General features: G+C 38.1%; 2 protein-coding genes across 3 annotated transcripts in view; both read left to right on the plus strand.

The window, feature by feature from the left end:
• ssbp2a (single stranded DNA binding protein 2a) overlaps positions 1-14,334 on the plus strand; it is a 29,972-nt gene that overhangs the window by 3,938 nt on the left and 11,700 nt on the right. For both annotated transcript variants that reach the window (XM_056233371.1, XM_056233372.1), the window contains exons 2-4: positions 6,057-6,129; positions 8,077-8,138; positions 9,126-9,210. In XM_056233371.1, the coding sequence (XP_056089346.1) occupies positions 6,057-6,129; positions 8,077-8,138; positions 9,126-9,210 (220 nt within the window). The remainder of the gene's footprint in view (positions 1-6,056; positions 6,130-8,076; positions 8,139-9,125; positions 9,211-14,334) is intronic.
• ifngr2 (interferon gamma receptor 2) overlaps positions 13,357-14,334 on the plus strand; it is a 187,631-nt gene continuing 186,653 nt past the window's right edge. The window contains exon 1 of the mRNA XM_056233373.1: positions 13,357-13,367. The gene's annotated coding sequence lies outside the window, so the exon portion shown is untranslated. The remainder of the gene's footprint in view (positions 13,368-14,334) is intronic.

A 14,334-nucleotide genomic window follows, 5' to 3' on the forward strand; every position in this document is an offset into this window, starting at 1 on the left:
TTTCAAATGTTTAGTTAAAGATGTCAGATACTGATGTTTCATGCACACTGTTTTGTTAAATAAAAGCGACTTGTAATCTGTCAGCTATTTATTTACAAACCATGGTTGCGATCATTTCCCCCCCATTATCCTCATGTCACTCTCCTTCCTCCTTTTCAGCTCTCATCATTAATCATTTATGAGTTCCTGCTTTCCTGTCTCTCCTCTTCTACCCATCTCTATATTTGTCTTTCTGTGTTCATCCCCTGTTCTCTTTCACTGCACCTACAGTAATGTGTCAAACACACACCCATAGACAGATTTGTCCCAATGATACAAATGCACACACAGACAGGATCACCCTCAAACTCGATTGCTCCCCGCTCTCTAATGTCTCTTGGGAAATGAATCTGTTTGCATCTAGCGAGTGTATAGCAGCCAATAAAGATGTTGTCAGTTCTGGAGAATGGGAAAGAACGCTGTGTTGATGGGATGAGGACGCAGCATGAGGTTAATGATGCACTCTTGCCACTGTTCTGTTCTGTCATTATTACCTCTCTTTATATCATTTCTCATATTGATTGTAGCTAGTGTCTTGAGCTGTGAGGTCTTTTTTTATATATACATGGTAATTTTATTGAACTAAATAAGTGCAAATGTAGTTGTTAAAGTGCCCCTATTATGCTATTTTAAAGTTTCCTAATGTTGTTTTGGAGTCTCCTACAACAGGTTTACATGCATCAAAGGTCAAAAAACTGTTTCATTTTATCATAAAATACATTTGGACATCACCACATTTTCAATGATTCTCAAAAGACTCGTCAGATGAATCAACCTTTCTAAATCCCTTTCCGTGAGCTACTCTGCTCTGATTGGCCAGAAGGCTCAGTCTGTTGTGATTGGTCTACCGCGTACATCGCGCGTGTCGAAAACAAAAACGCCCATTGCCATAACAACATTAGCTCTGCGTGTCCTGAGGCTTCCTACACCGTAAACTAAACACAGTAACGAACAATGACGTCGATTTTACCATATCAATCCGAGCGCGAGTCCGATGATGAAACATTGGAAGAACTATTCATTCAACCCGAACCTCCATCACAAGAACAACTCGAGCAGGACGTTTCTCAGGGATACGCTACTTAGTTTGAGGTACATTATGAGATGTTGCAACTGTAATTCCTCACCATCAGCATTAACAAGTGCATGTCCATCAACAAACTGATTATTTTACTTGTACTTATTTATTTACCGAGTATTTTTCTAATTTATTGCGGTGAACATGTGAAAACTGTATCAATAACAGTGCATACATTAGCCTAGCCTGACTACGTCAGACTTCCTACTTCCGCTAATTTCATTTCGCTCCTGTAGTCAGTCTGAGATAGCAGCCTATCTTTCTGTTTTCCACCGGCCTGAAAACAGCCTGGCCAATCAACGAACAGAGGGCGGGCTGAAAGCCGTGACGTAGTCGGTAAGCGCCGTGTTTAAGATTAGGTCAGGGAAATCGAAAACGACCGCTGATATGGAGACGCGGATGCAATTCGCTCTGTTGTGGAGAATATTCCCTGCATTAGCAAACTGAAGCCCGAACACGAAGAGTGTGTATTAAACATTTTGAATGGAGGTGATGTTGTGGCCCTACTCCCTTTGGGAAAAGTTTAATTTATCAACTATTACCGATCGTCAGCGAGAAACTGGGGAGCCTTTTGACAGGTCAGTGTCTCTTTTCTTTTCCAGGTCTTAAATACCGTAAAACTTCAAATAATAGCCCGGGCTTTTATTTGCCCAAATCGTCGAACTGCACCGGCTTGTACTTGAGATAGGCGTCTAACTTATATGAGACAGGCCTTTATAGTTGAGATGTTGTTCATTGAGATGTTGTTCCTAGAGTCTATAATCTCTAAAAATCTCCAAATGCTCCACGTGAAACCGCGGTCTTCCGACCTCTTACTATCTTGTCGATTGATTTTTATGAATATGCGCGAGGGAGAGAGAGCAAGACAGCGCTCGTGTTGTTTGTAGACGTGGGAGTGCGCGCGCGCGGCCGGGGCTCTCTCTCTCTCTCTCTCTCTCTCTCTCTCTCTGCTCGTTTGTGCCCTGTCAAGCGCAGCAGTCATTCTATTACATCACTCACAGATCAAAAAAGTCGTTTACAGCCATGTTCACTCGGGTATTTCGCTCGCATCATTAAGTGTTTACAGTGGAAGTTCGATCATAGATTTGAGTTCGATGCATGATGTCTGTGGTTCGATGCGGCTGTGTCGGCGCATAACATACGTCATAAACAAACTTATCTGATTGGCTTACGGGTAACCAATGATTTTAAACTTCAGTACGCGCCCCCTAGCGAGAGAGAAAACACTTCTCTATTATGCTATCCCAGACTCTGTGTACGAAGCAAAGTGAAGTAGCAGAGTCTGGTATTACCAGGCTAACATTAGCCGAGCTCTAGCGTGAATGACTGATGTAATATAAACGTTGGTAAAACAAATCTTGCTCCATGCTTAATCTTTACTCAAAGTAGTGAGAACGACAGATAATCTGCATTAATAGACAGTTTTAGGTAATAGTGGCCCACAGCTGATCAACAGAAGTATTTCAGTAAGACAGTAATAATGTGAGTTAACCAGTTAGCAGGAGACCTACACAATATAAAACTCAAAACTAAGTATTTTAAACACCATTTTTCAAGAGCAAGCGGTTTGCAAATCCTGCATTGAACTCCGATATTTGAGAAGTCGTCAGTAAAATAAAGGGAACACAGCAAAAGTTTAGGATTATACTGCTGTGATATCGTGGTAAAGATTAATTTTAACCACTTATTGTTCACATGCTCATCCTTGGGCAGTGGAAAAAACTGGCTTTACCTTCACATTGTAGAGCACAGGGTCTTCTCGATATGATGCTATCCAGTATCCACAGGAATCAGCTGCCGGTTTGAGGTTCAAGTTTTCCCTGGTGTCTGCGTGCGCAATAAGTGGAAGGGCAATATGCTAATGTTTCGTCTTGACGTCACAACGAAACGGCTTATGACTCTTTTGAAAAATTATTCATTTCATTGACCCAGAGTCGACTTTTACTTTTGAAAGACAATAACTTGTAATAACAATAACGGTGCACTTTCAGATTTAAAACTTTGCTGTATGTTTTCATTCACTTACAGCTATGTTACACACTACATGAAAGGTAATTTTCAAAAAGGCATAATAGGGGTACTTTAAAGTTATTTACAATTTGATTATGAGTTTGTTAATTAATGTTTTCCACCGAAATTACGTGGAACAATTTGTCCCAGGAACTTTTTCCCCCCAGACCTGTTGCTTTCTGCGTTTACACCACGGTCTAAAGTACAGTGAAGATTAGGCTAATTAGTTCGGTGACGTAGGACTGCAAGCACCTCAACATTTTTTAAAAATGGTGGTTGAAATGAAATGCTGCGTGGAGTCAACCAATCAGCATGTTCAATGCCCAAGTCCCACCCCCGAAAGTTCCTGAACTTTGAGAAAGTACTACCTCGCAGGGACTTTCTGAGGGGGAATTTTTTAATGGAACTTCATTTAGATCCTGCTCCTGTGGTCGAAACACACTGAGTACCACCCCAAAGTGCCTAGTTCATGGGGAAAGTTCCTGCGGTGGAAACGCGGGTTAAGTGATATTCACCAGATAATGAAACAAAGTGAAAAAATCTTGTAGACTTTGAGGGAAGAGAACTTTTTTACTATGACCAGTAAGCAACTACTTAGCAACTACCCAACATCCAAGCAATGTTCTAGCTACCATTCAGAATTCACCATAACAACCCATAGCAGCACTGTGGCAATCATAGACCTTATGCTCCAGGGAAATAAGGTGCAGCCATATAGAATTTTGTCTTTGAACTTCGGTTATTGCGGTAGTTCTGTATTTCTATGGCATCGCTGTCGAAGCGTATTTAGTTAGTGAAGTGGATTCACTTGTTGTAGAGTTAACGAAAGTTATCATGAGCATTGTAATGTTTGAAGCGGGTGTCATAACAAATGTCTGTAGACCGGGAAGATTTTAAAATGAGCGGTTCATTCATAAATCCGTAAGATCTTACCTTCATGCTGTTGAAATACAAACCGGAAATGCGCTGAAAAGGTCTAGGCTATTGGAGGAAAATGTAAAAATCTCATCTTAAAGTTGGTGAAGTATGTCTGTGCTCAATAACTTTTATTCTTAAACTCTTGAAGCCTAGTTTCTTTTCCGCCCCAGTTTGAAGATTTTGGATTTTGCTCATTTGGAGAAAAGGGGGAAGACTGCTGGAAAGATCATCTCTCTGTCTCTTTTCTATCCTTCGTCATTAGAATATGAAAGTTTGCTGACAATCTCAGGACGATTGATTCTCACGAGCTCAGGACCCCCCGTCATTCCTCCAATCTCCAAATCTCCTCCCTCAATCTCGCTTGTGTGTGATCTTGGTTTGCCAATGTTCCTCTGTCATTATTCCACTTGTACTTTCTTCTCTTGCACAAACACTGTCTTATACATTGTAGTGAATGTTCATCATATTGTTTATGTATGCGCATACTCTGAACATTTGGAGGTCGTTCGGTGCATCAAATGTTGTGTCTGCAGAAACAAGCAGGAGAGGGAATACTTCGTCTGCATACATGTGAAATATAATTCGATTTGACTGTGCCTGAAAAAAAAAATTTAATAAGGTACCGCTGGACTCTGCTGACTCAGGTTCCCTCACACACATAGAGGATACTAAAAAAAATGTAATATGAAAATCCTCTATACAATGAACTTTCACCAATTCAAAAATAACCAAATGTTATCGTAGAGATATAGAACTCTTAAAAATTCCATATCAGATTGTAAAACTGAAAGTGAAATGGTGAATGGAATAGTAATGGAAGACTGAACTCTCTGTGAACTCAGTTTGTGATATCCAAACTAGGACTTGAGTTGCCTTATTAAAATCACATATGGGTTGCTTAACCATATGAGATGAGACACATCTAGAAGGTAAAGATATGGGCTCAATTAAAAGCATAGTGTGTCCAAAAATATATTACCTCTTGTTTCAGGAAGTTTACATTATTTTTTCCATATAATGAAAGTGAATCAAAAAGTGGGGTGCCAGAAATAAAAATGACTGATGACAAAAAAGCACCATTACAACTACCATAGCATAAGTCCTTATGACTACATTCTTCTGAAGTCATATGATATAGCTTTGTGTGAGGAACAAAGTGAAATTAAAGTAATTATTCGCTAAAAATCATTCCCTCTATAACTCTCAAATCTCATTTGTGCAATATTGAAAATGCACATTGCCAGGTTCATGGTTTTGTTTAGTGTGATTTAATTCACTTATGGTCTGTCTCCCTGTCATTATTTGATCTAGTTTGTCACCTAGGTTACCCGTTAATTAATCTTTCTGTTCATCTGGTCTTGATTAGTTCCCTTTGTTTGCTCCTTGTATTTAAAGTTAAACCCATGTGTTTCATTTTGTTCCTGGTCCTGTCTTGCTTAAGTGTAGTTGTCCTGTTTGTTTTTCTCCTGAATAATATAGAAGACTTTCTGCATTCATTCTGAGTTGTGTATAATAGTACACGCGACACACATACGATATTGAACATTTTCATATTTGGTGAATTAACACAAATTAAATCTTTCAGTCTTTATTTTCACACAGACCTCTCATATGGCTTCACTGACTTGCATGGGTACTTTTATGTAATTTTTGGAGCTTAATTGAGCTTAAGTGGTCACCATTCACTTCCACTGTATGAAAAAAGTAGTATTAATACTCTGCTAAACATCTCATTTTGTGTCTCACAAAATAAAGTCAGCCATATGGGGTTGGAACAACAGGGAAAAAGTGTAAATGATGACTGAATTTTCATTTTTGGCTGAACTATCAAGTTAAGCTACTTCACTATTTCAAAGAGGGCATGATAATTATTTCTCATGAATTATTTTAGGAAACTGAACAACTGAGTTTTATTTAACCATTGGAACAGGACCTTAGATAAAGGCAATATATGACATGAGGCTTTTAAAGTAGGTTTCCTCAATATCGTTTTAATTTTCTGTCTCGGCAGGTTAGCTCTGTATGTGTATGAATATCTGCTACATGTGGGAGCTCAGAAATCAGCACAGACCTTTCTGTCAGAGGTAAGTGAACCAGTTATTTGCATTTTTACTAAGACCTTTACTGTGAATAAGGTGAACAATTTAAGATGTGATGTACTTTTTAGGAGATAATATTTACATGTAGCCTTACAGTACCAGTAAACGGCTCCCATGGAACCCTCACTGTTCTCTGATCCCAGCTTAATTTAATTACACTGGATACAAAAGCACACTGGCACTAGAAACTGGGCAAACTGTTTCTGTTTAATGGCACTGTCTCATGGAGATACAGCGGGGGACTGTACGCTTATTTACACAGATTCTCCTAAGCACTGAGTGTCCACTTGCTCTGCTCACTAAATGAACATTGTTTATCTTCAACATGAAGTTAATGGCTTGTCATCCTCTGGAACTGTGTTTGGGTAAGAGATGTTTATATCGGTGTCCACGACAGTTCACTTACTGATGACATGATCACTGACAAGATACAATTGCACAGTAGAAGTAAATGCAGATGCAGATGAGTGTTCTAGCTCTGAGTCAAGTAAATATTTGCGAATGACAGCGGATCAGATAAATACTGGAACAGAACAAAGAGAGATGAGGGAAAACGGAATGAGACTGGCACGATGACAGAGGTAAAAACACAAAGGCTGGCCCACCACTCAGACGTGAACATCAACAAGCCAGACAGTGCTGTCGTGACTCAGTCCAGCCTCTGTGACTAAGCCACCCGCCCCGTCCATTGTGGCTGGTTTCCTTTGCGACTCCTGTCTTTTGCCACCCTGCTCATGTAACCAGTTCCCGCTGGACTTGAACCCAAAAATAGCAGTGGCTCTTCCAGCAATGTATTGAGATAATGTTGGGAACACCCATGTTGTTTATGGCAGCTGTCATCAGTGCTTTAATGTCTGTAAACCCATCTCACATGGTCAGTGACTAAAACTGATGATCTCATCAAGATGGATGGTGTTTTCTGTTCCTGTTTAGTCTTTTGAGAAAGAGTTGAGGAGAAGGACAAGGATGTGCAGAAGGTCTAAGCCTAAAGTATACTTCAGTTATTCCCGTATCCGTACACCCGAACACACAGGCTTTCAAAATATACTCCATTTGATAGCACTCAGGTGTTCGACTCATGCACACTAGAAAGTTTCATTCTTGTTCAATGTCTGCACTATTTCTCTCCTGAAGTTATGAGCTAAAAAATGTCTTTGTACTTGTTTAAACTAGAGTCAGCATCGTGAAATGGCGCAGACTCTGATCAGCATTGCCGGTGGTTCTGTGGCTTACGTTTTATCAATTGATGTTGCAATTATTTAAAAAAAATGTTTAAATTATTTAATTATAGTTCTGTCATTACAACTCTCCGAGTCTTTGACATGGTAATGTGTATGACAATGTTGATATGTTTGGTTTGGTGGATTAGATCATAATAAAGTCATTTTCGAGGCATGCAGTTCAAATCCAAGTTGACTTTAGAGACATTGGTTCTCAAGTCAAAGTCAAGTCATTTTCTTAATTTAGTCATATAGGCCTAAGTCATAAATTTGCTACTCGTGTCAGACTCAAGCCATGCAAGTCGAGACCCCTACCTCTGGTTGTTGCCGTCTCCAGTAGTTTGTTGTTGTTGCGTCTCATTTAGTCTTGGGTGCAAAAAAACCTGTAGGTCATTTTGCTAGTGGTCAATGTTGCCATTTCTTTGAAAATGTCCAATTCCTTCCAAGTTAACAACCAAGGAGGATGGAGCTTAGCGAAGTGTCAGTTGGTTAACTGAATTGAATAATGACTGAGTCACACTGAGACTCTTTCAAACAGATGCCAAGTTTCAGTTTTATCCCTCACATTTATTCTAGGCACCATGTTTGACTCAAAGTTCAGCTCCCCGTGGCAGAATTTGCCTTTAATTATGTTTAAATCACAAAGGGAGCACAGGTCGACTTGTCTCTGAATCTTTATAACTCTTCCTTTGTTCTCTGTTTAACTCGGCAGATCCGATGGGAGAAGAATATAACATTAGGAGAGCCGCCAGGGTTCTTGCACTCATGGTGGTGGTAAGACTATCTGCTTGAAAAGCAGATTTATTTAGCACTATATGAATGGGATTAGTGTTCTAAAATACGTTTGAGTTTTTTATACTTTATTCTAATAATTATTAGAATATGAACGTCTGTAATTTCATGGGATCTCTAGTTGACACTGAGGTGGAGTGTTTATATATTCTGGATGGGGATTATGGAGATCATGTTGTCTGGATGTGTGCAACACGAAACTCATAAAAATAAAAATAAATATATAATAATATTACAGTATACAATATATTAATTAAGGGAATTAATTAATTAAGGTAGTGTAGTTCTGTGTAGTTTGTGATCAGGCACTCTTTAATGTGTTAATTCTCAGTACTTGACATAAGTTGTATTTTTCATTTTACTTATGCGATAATGAATGGTGATAGAACGGTTAGATATGGTAATGAAATATTTCTTATAATTATCAATGTTGAAAATGATAATATTTTGTGCTTATTGCTTAATGTGGTGTGCTTAATATTTTTTTCATGATTCTTTGATGAATAGAAAGTTCAAAAGAACAGCATTTATTTGAAATCTTTTGTAACATTATAAATGTCTTTACTGTCAATTTTGATCAATTTAATTCATCCTTACTGAATAAATATATGAATTCCTTTTAAATGCCAAGATGCCAAGTTCCAAATAAAAATCTTACTGACCCCAAAGTTTTGAATGATAGTGTAAATCACAGACATTCTCACCACCAATAATTAATACAATTTCTCAGAGGATCCCCAAGTTAGCAGAACCGTATATGCTTTGTAATGTATACAATTTTATGCAAGAAAACAGACATATTTAATTCTGACAGGATAAAACAAATCTCAAAGTACATCTGTGAAACAAACATTTCCTCAGGGAAAACTAGTCCCGTCCAAATAGAGCTTTAATTAACTGAGGATAGTGATTCATTCTCAGACTGCAGTATTAGTCTTTTTATATTATATTGTGCATCTTTTATCGCAGTGTTTTCTGGGACCTCTACTGTGCTGCTTCTGAGAGGAGAGAATCATGTGAACACTCAAGTGAAGCCAAAGCTTTTCATGACTATGTGAGTATAAATACTTGTTCTCCTGCAATGAGGATAAACAGGATTTTGTGCTGTTACCATGATTTTATTGGCTGCTGCTAACCACTAATAAACCAATTAATACATTTCAGTGTTTTGAACTAAACAAAACCAGTAGGAATCCACTGACCTATAGAACAGCACAGAGTGATTTAGAGCTGGTCCCTGAGAAGCCTTGCAGGATAATTGTGAGTGAGTGTACAGCTCATAGAAGGAGAGGTAAGGAGAGCAGGAGGGGAATGAAAAGCGGGAAGGATGATAAATTGGTGGTCCGTGCTGGAGGCATTAGCAATGATGTCATGCGTTTGCGGTCATCTTGGCTAGAGGGAGGAGGACATCTTGACCTTTGTTCTGAGTGTGAAAGAGAGAGAAACAGAGATAGCAATAGAGAAAAATATGAAGTGTGATTAGATTAAAGGCTTGTCTATAAGAAATAATGACCCATTTGGGTTATTTCAAAATGAGCATAATAACCTCATTGTTCCTCTAATACCGCTAACACTGACTCCAACTACAAGTCAGGTGCCTGTTTATCTACCACAAATTATATTGACCTCAGGACCAGAATGATCAAGATGAACTGCTGACCAGCCACAGTTCATTACAGTAAGAGCCTCCACTTTTAGTTTATGTGTCAATCATGTGAAGTGCCACATGATCCTCAGTCATGCATGAAATGATAAAGACATGTCATTAAATCATATAATCCTTTAAAATGAGTAATGGCTACATTAGACATATTTCCAGAAGGGATTTCATCTTTATTAACATATATATACACTCACCTAAAGGATTATTAGGAACACCGGTTCAATTTCTCATTAATGCAATTATCTAATCAACCAATCACATGGCAGTTGCTTCAATGCATTTAGGGGTGTGGTCCTGGTCAAGACAATCTCCTGAACTCCAAACTGAATGTCAGAATGGGAAAAAAAGGTGATTTAAGCAATTTTGAGCGTGGCATGGTTGTTGGTGCCAGACGGGCCGGTCTGAGTATTTTTACAATCTGCTCAGTTACTGGGATTTTCACGCACAACCATCTCTAGGGTTTACAAAGAATGGTGTGAAAAGGGAAAAACATCCAGTATGCGGCAGTCCTGTGAGCGAAAATGCCTTGTTGATGCTAGAGGTCAAAGGAGAATGGGCCAACTGATTCAAGCTGATAGAAGAGCAACTTTGACTGAAATAACCACTCGTTACAACCGAGGTATGCAGCAAAGCATTTGTGAAGCCACAACACGCACAACCTTGAGGCGGATGGGCTACAACAGCAGAAGACTCCACCGGGTACCACATATCTCCACTACAAATAGGAAAAAGAGGCTACAATTTGCAAGAGCTCACCAAAATTGGACAGTTGAAGACTGGAAAAATGTTGCCTGGTCTGATGAGTCTCGATTTCTGTTGAGTCATTCAGATGGTAGAGTCAGAATTTGGCGTAAACAGAATGAGAACATGGATCCATCATGCCTTGTTACCACTGTGCAGGCTGGTGGTGGTGGTGGTGTAATGGTGTGGGGGATGTTTTGTTGGCACACTTTAGGCCCCTTAGTGCCAATTGGGCATCGTTTAAATGCCACGGCCTACCTGAGCATTGTTTCTGACCATGTCCATCCCTTTATGGCCACCATGTACCCATCCTCTGATGGCTACTTCCAGCAGGATAATGGACCATGTCACAAAGCTCGAATCATTTCAAATTGGTTTCTTGAACATGACAATGAGTTCACTGTACTAAAATGGCCCCCACAGTCACCAGATCTCAACCCAATAGAGCATCTTTAGGATGTGGTGGAACGGGAGCTTCGTGCCCTGGATGTGCATCCCACAAATCTCCATCAACTGCAAGATGCTATCCTATCAATATGGGCCAACGTTTCTAAAGAATGCTTTCAGCACCTTGTTGCATCAATACCACATAGAATTAAGGCAGTTCTGAAGGCGAAAGGGGGTCAAACACAGTATTAGTATGGTGTTCCTAATAATCCTTTAGGGGAGTGTATATATATATAGAGTGTATATATTAGATAGATAGATGGATGGATGGATGAGAGATAAATAGATAAATTCAATTTTATTGTAGGGATTTTTTTCTTTATTTAATATGCCTACACTTTATTTAATACATTTTTTTATTATTATACTCGCATCATTTATTAATATATTTTAAATAAAATAAATAAAATTTGTTGCAAAATTGTGGTCTCTATATTTATGTGCTTTTAAGCAATACAACAGTAACAATTTTACATAACACAAATTGTAATATTCTCACTTAATATACAAGTCCAAAATGTAAAGTAACTAAATCCTGATGAACGATCCAGTGACTCAACCCGCATTGATTTCCATTGTTTAACTGCCATTTTTAGCATGGAAATATTACTGCTGCGCTGTAAGTGCTTTTCAGATTATTCTCTCCTGCCTAAACGAGGACATTCCATTTCCCTGACAATCATAAACGCACTCTATTTTTACCCACTCTCCCACATTGTTTAAAAAAAAAAAAAAACAGCAGACAATGACTGGTACTCTGTTGCCTTTCTGTTCTTTTACACAAATTGAATGAAGCCTGAAACTCTGGAGATCTGTTGGATTTTGTCAGTGTTATTTTGACCGAATAGGGCTACACCTTTCCCTCAGTTGCTCCATCAGAGTGGGTCACCTGTCGTAGCGGAATAGTTCACATATTAAATAGTTCCAATTTTAAATAGTCATACATTTTCGAATAGATGAGATGACACACAATTTTATCATTGCATTACATATCGTTAAATATAACATGAAGCTGAATCTTCAGTCTAGTGACTGATCATTGATCTTTTTTAGACTTTAAATGATCTCAATGTTCTTCTCAGACGAGTAAATCAAATTATAATACATTTATACAACAGTTGGTGATGAGAGGTCAGACTGTTCAGACTAAGTACACAAAGTGAAGTAAACTACTAAACCATGTTTTAATACTTACAACATATTCTGGTTAATTACTTATGCAACAGTTGTGTCCAGTCATGCAATCTCATAGTCTGAATTGCAGATCGTAAGTAACAGATCTGCTACGCTGATGTTGCTGCTGCAGCGCAAATATGGACTTGCTACTGCTAATCGATACACAGACACGCTGCTGTGAGCATATAGGATATGTTGCTGCTGCTGCATGAATAGACATACATAAATCATCCCATAGCAGATCTAGGCAAGTTGAGCTGGGGGAGGTGGAGGGTTCTAGAAGAACTCTGTAGTAGGGCTGTGCGATTTGGGAAAAATATTTACTTACAATTTTTCGGAGAGATATTGCGATATTAAGTCAAGCTTCATCTCAATAGTGTGCAGCACACACTCTAAATTAAAGGAGTACAACATGCCTTTAACTGTAGACTATTCCACGATTCCACCTTGTAGTCTAGCAGATGCAGTAGTGTTCATTTTGTCAGCAATTTGTTTTTAATTTAATCTTAGTCCTGTCAAATGTACTTTTTAGTTTTTATCAGATTTAGTCAACCGTGTCCTGTTTTTGCTTAGTCAAGTTTTAGTCTGAGCACTTTAATCTAGTTTTTGTCAATGCTGCATAATGGTTAAATTGATAATTATTTTGCTCAAAATTAGAATCATAATGATTGTTGTCATTAGAGAAATGTATTTTTATTATTTCATTAGGACAGACTCACAGCATTTTTTTTCCCCAAAATTCATCCAGATCGCAGCCTTTTACGATTAGCTGATCGCAACGTTTCAAATCGCGATTGCTATTCGATTTCGATGAATCGTTCAGACCTACTCTGTATAGCATGCTGCAGGACTAGCTTACAGCAAATGATGAACTAGACTATTTAAATTTTGAGCAAGCAATCTCATTGGTTGCATGATCAACAGAGGCCAATCAGCTTGCGCCATGCGGTAATGATGTGATTGCTTGCAGATTGCATGTAAAGGAGCTATCAGCCTGCGCCCTCTAGAGTTTCATGACTGAACTACATATTTCACTGTCAACCTGGAAACTGAAAATATATGGTGGCAAATTGGTAACACTTTACAATAATAGTACATGAATAATCATGTACTAATACCTGAATTAATAATTACTTTACTATGAACTAATGATGAGTGAAGACATGTACTAATGAGGAACTAACCTTAACTACGACATGAGTCATATGAATTCCTGCATGAATATACCATCTTAACTACACGCTAGTACATGCTTGTTAATTAATGGATTAATTAACATTTCGGGGTAAACTAAATCAAACATGTTCTAGATCAGAAGAAAGATGTACTAAAAGGGCACAATGTAAAATTGTTCATAAATTTGACACCAGCAACTGTCACAAAACATCAGTGAATGACACTAGATGTCTTGCAATGTTTACGTTTAACCTTACTCATTGAACACACAATGATGCATTCATCATTAAAAACAATTTAATCTCATTCTGTTTTAAGTGATTCCACTGCTTCCATCAAGAGTGAAATACCTACAATAACATATTCATTTACAGATGCAATTTTCCAAATTAAAATCAGTGTTAGCACAGATGACGGTTATTTATGTGGTTATTTTATGGATTGGTTTACTGTCTTTATATCATAATGCAGTTGGTTGTTAGTCAGTTAGGGTTCTTGCTCTTCTTTTGGGCCACAAAATGTGTCCATTTTCTAGAGCAAGTTTGATTTAGTTTACCCCGAAATGTTAATTAATGCATTAATTAACAAGCATGTACTAGCGTGTAGTTAAGATGGTATATTAATGCAGGAATTTATATGACTCATGTCGTAGTTAAGGTTAGTTCCTCATTAGTACATGTCTAAACTCATCATTAGTTCATAGTAAAGTAATTATTAATTCAGGTATTAGTACATGATTATTCATGTACTATTATTGTAAAGTGTTACCGGCAAGGGACTTGATGAGGAACAACTCATTTTGATTGTGGTTGAATATACTAAAACATAAATGCAATATGATGGTATAGGGTGTGTAGAAATGCAATATATTATCCACTACTAAAATCACACTGTGATATTCCTGACAATCATGGAATGCTCTATTAAATACTGAATATATGAATTTTGTAGATATGTACTGAAGTTTGTAGCTAA

The sequence above is a fragment of the Rhinichthys klamathensis genome, unplaced genomic scaffold (assembly GCF_029890125.1).
Source record: "Rhinichthys klamathensis goyatoka isolate OS25496 unplaced genomic scaffold, OSU_Roscu_1.1 h1tg000369l_1, whole genome shotgun sequence".
NCBI lineage: Eukaryota > Metazoa > Chordata > Actinopteri > Cypriniformes > Leuciscidae > Rhinichthys > Rhinichthys klamathensis.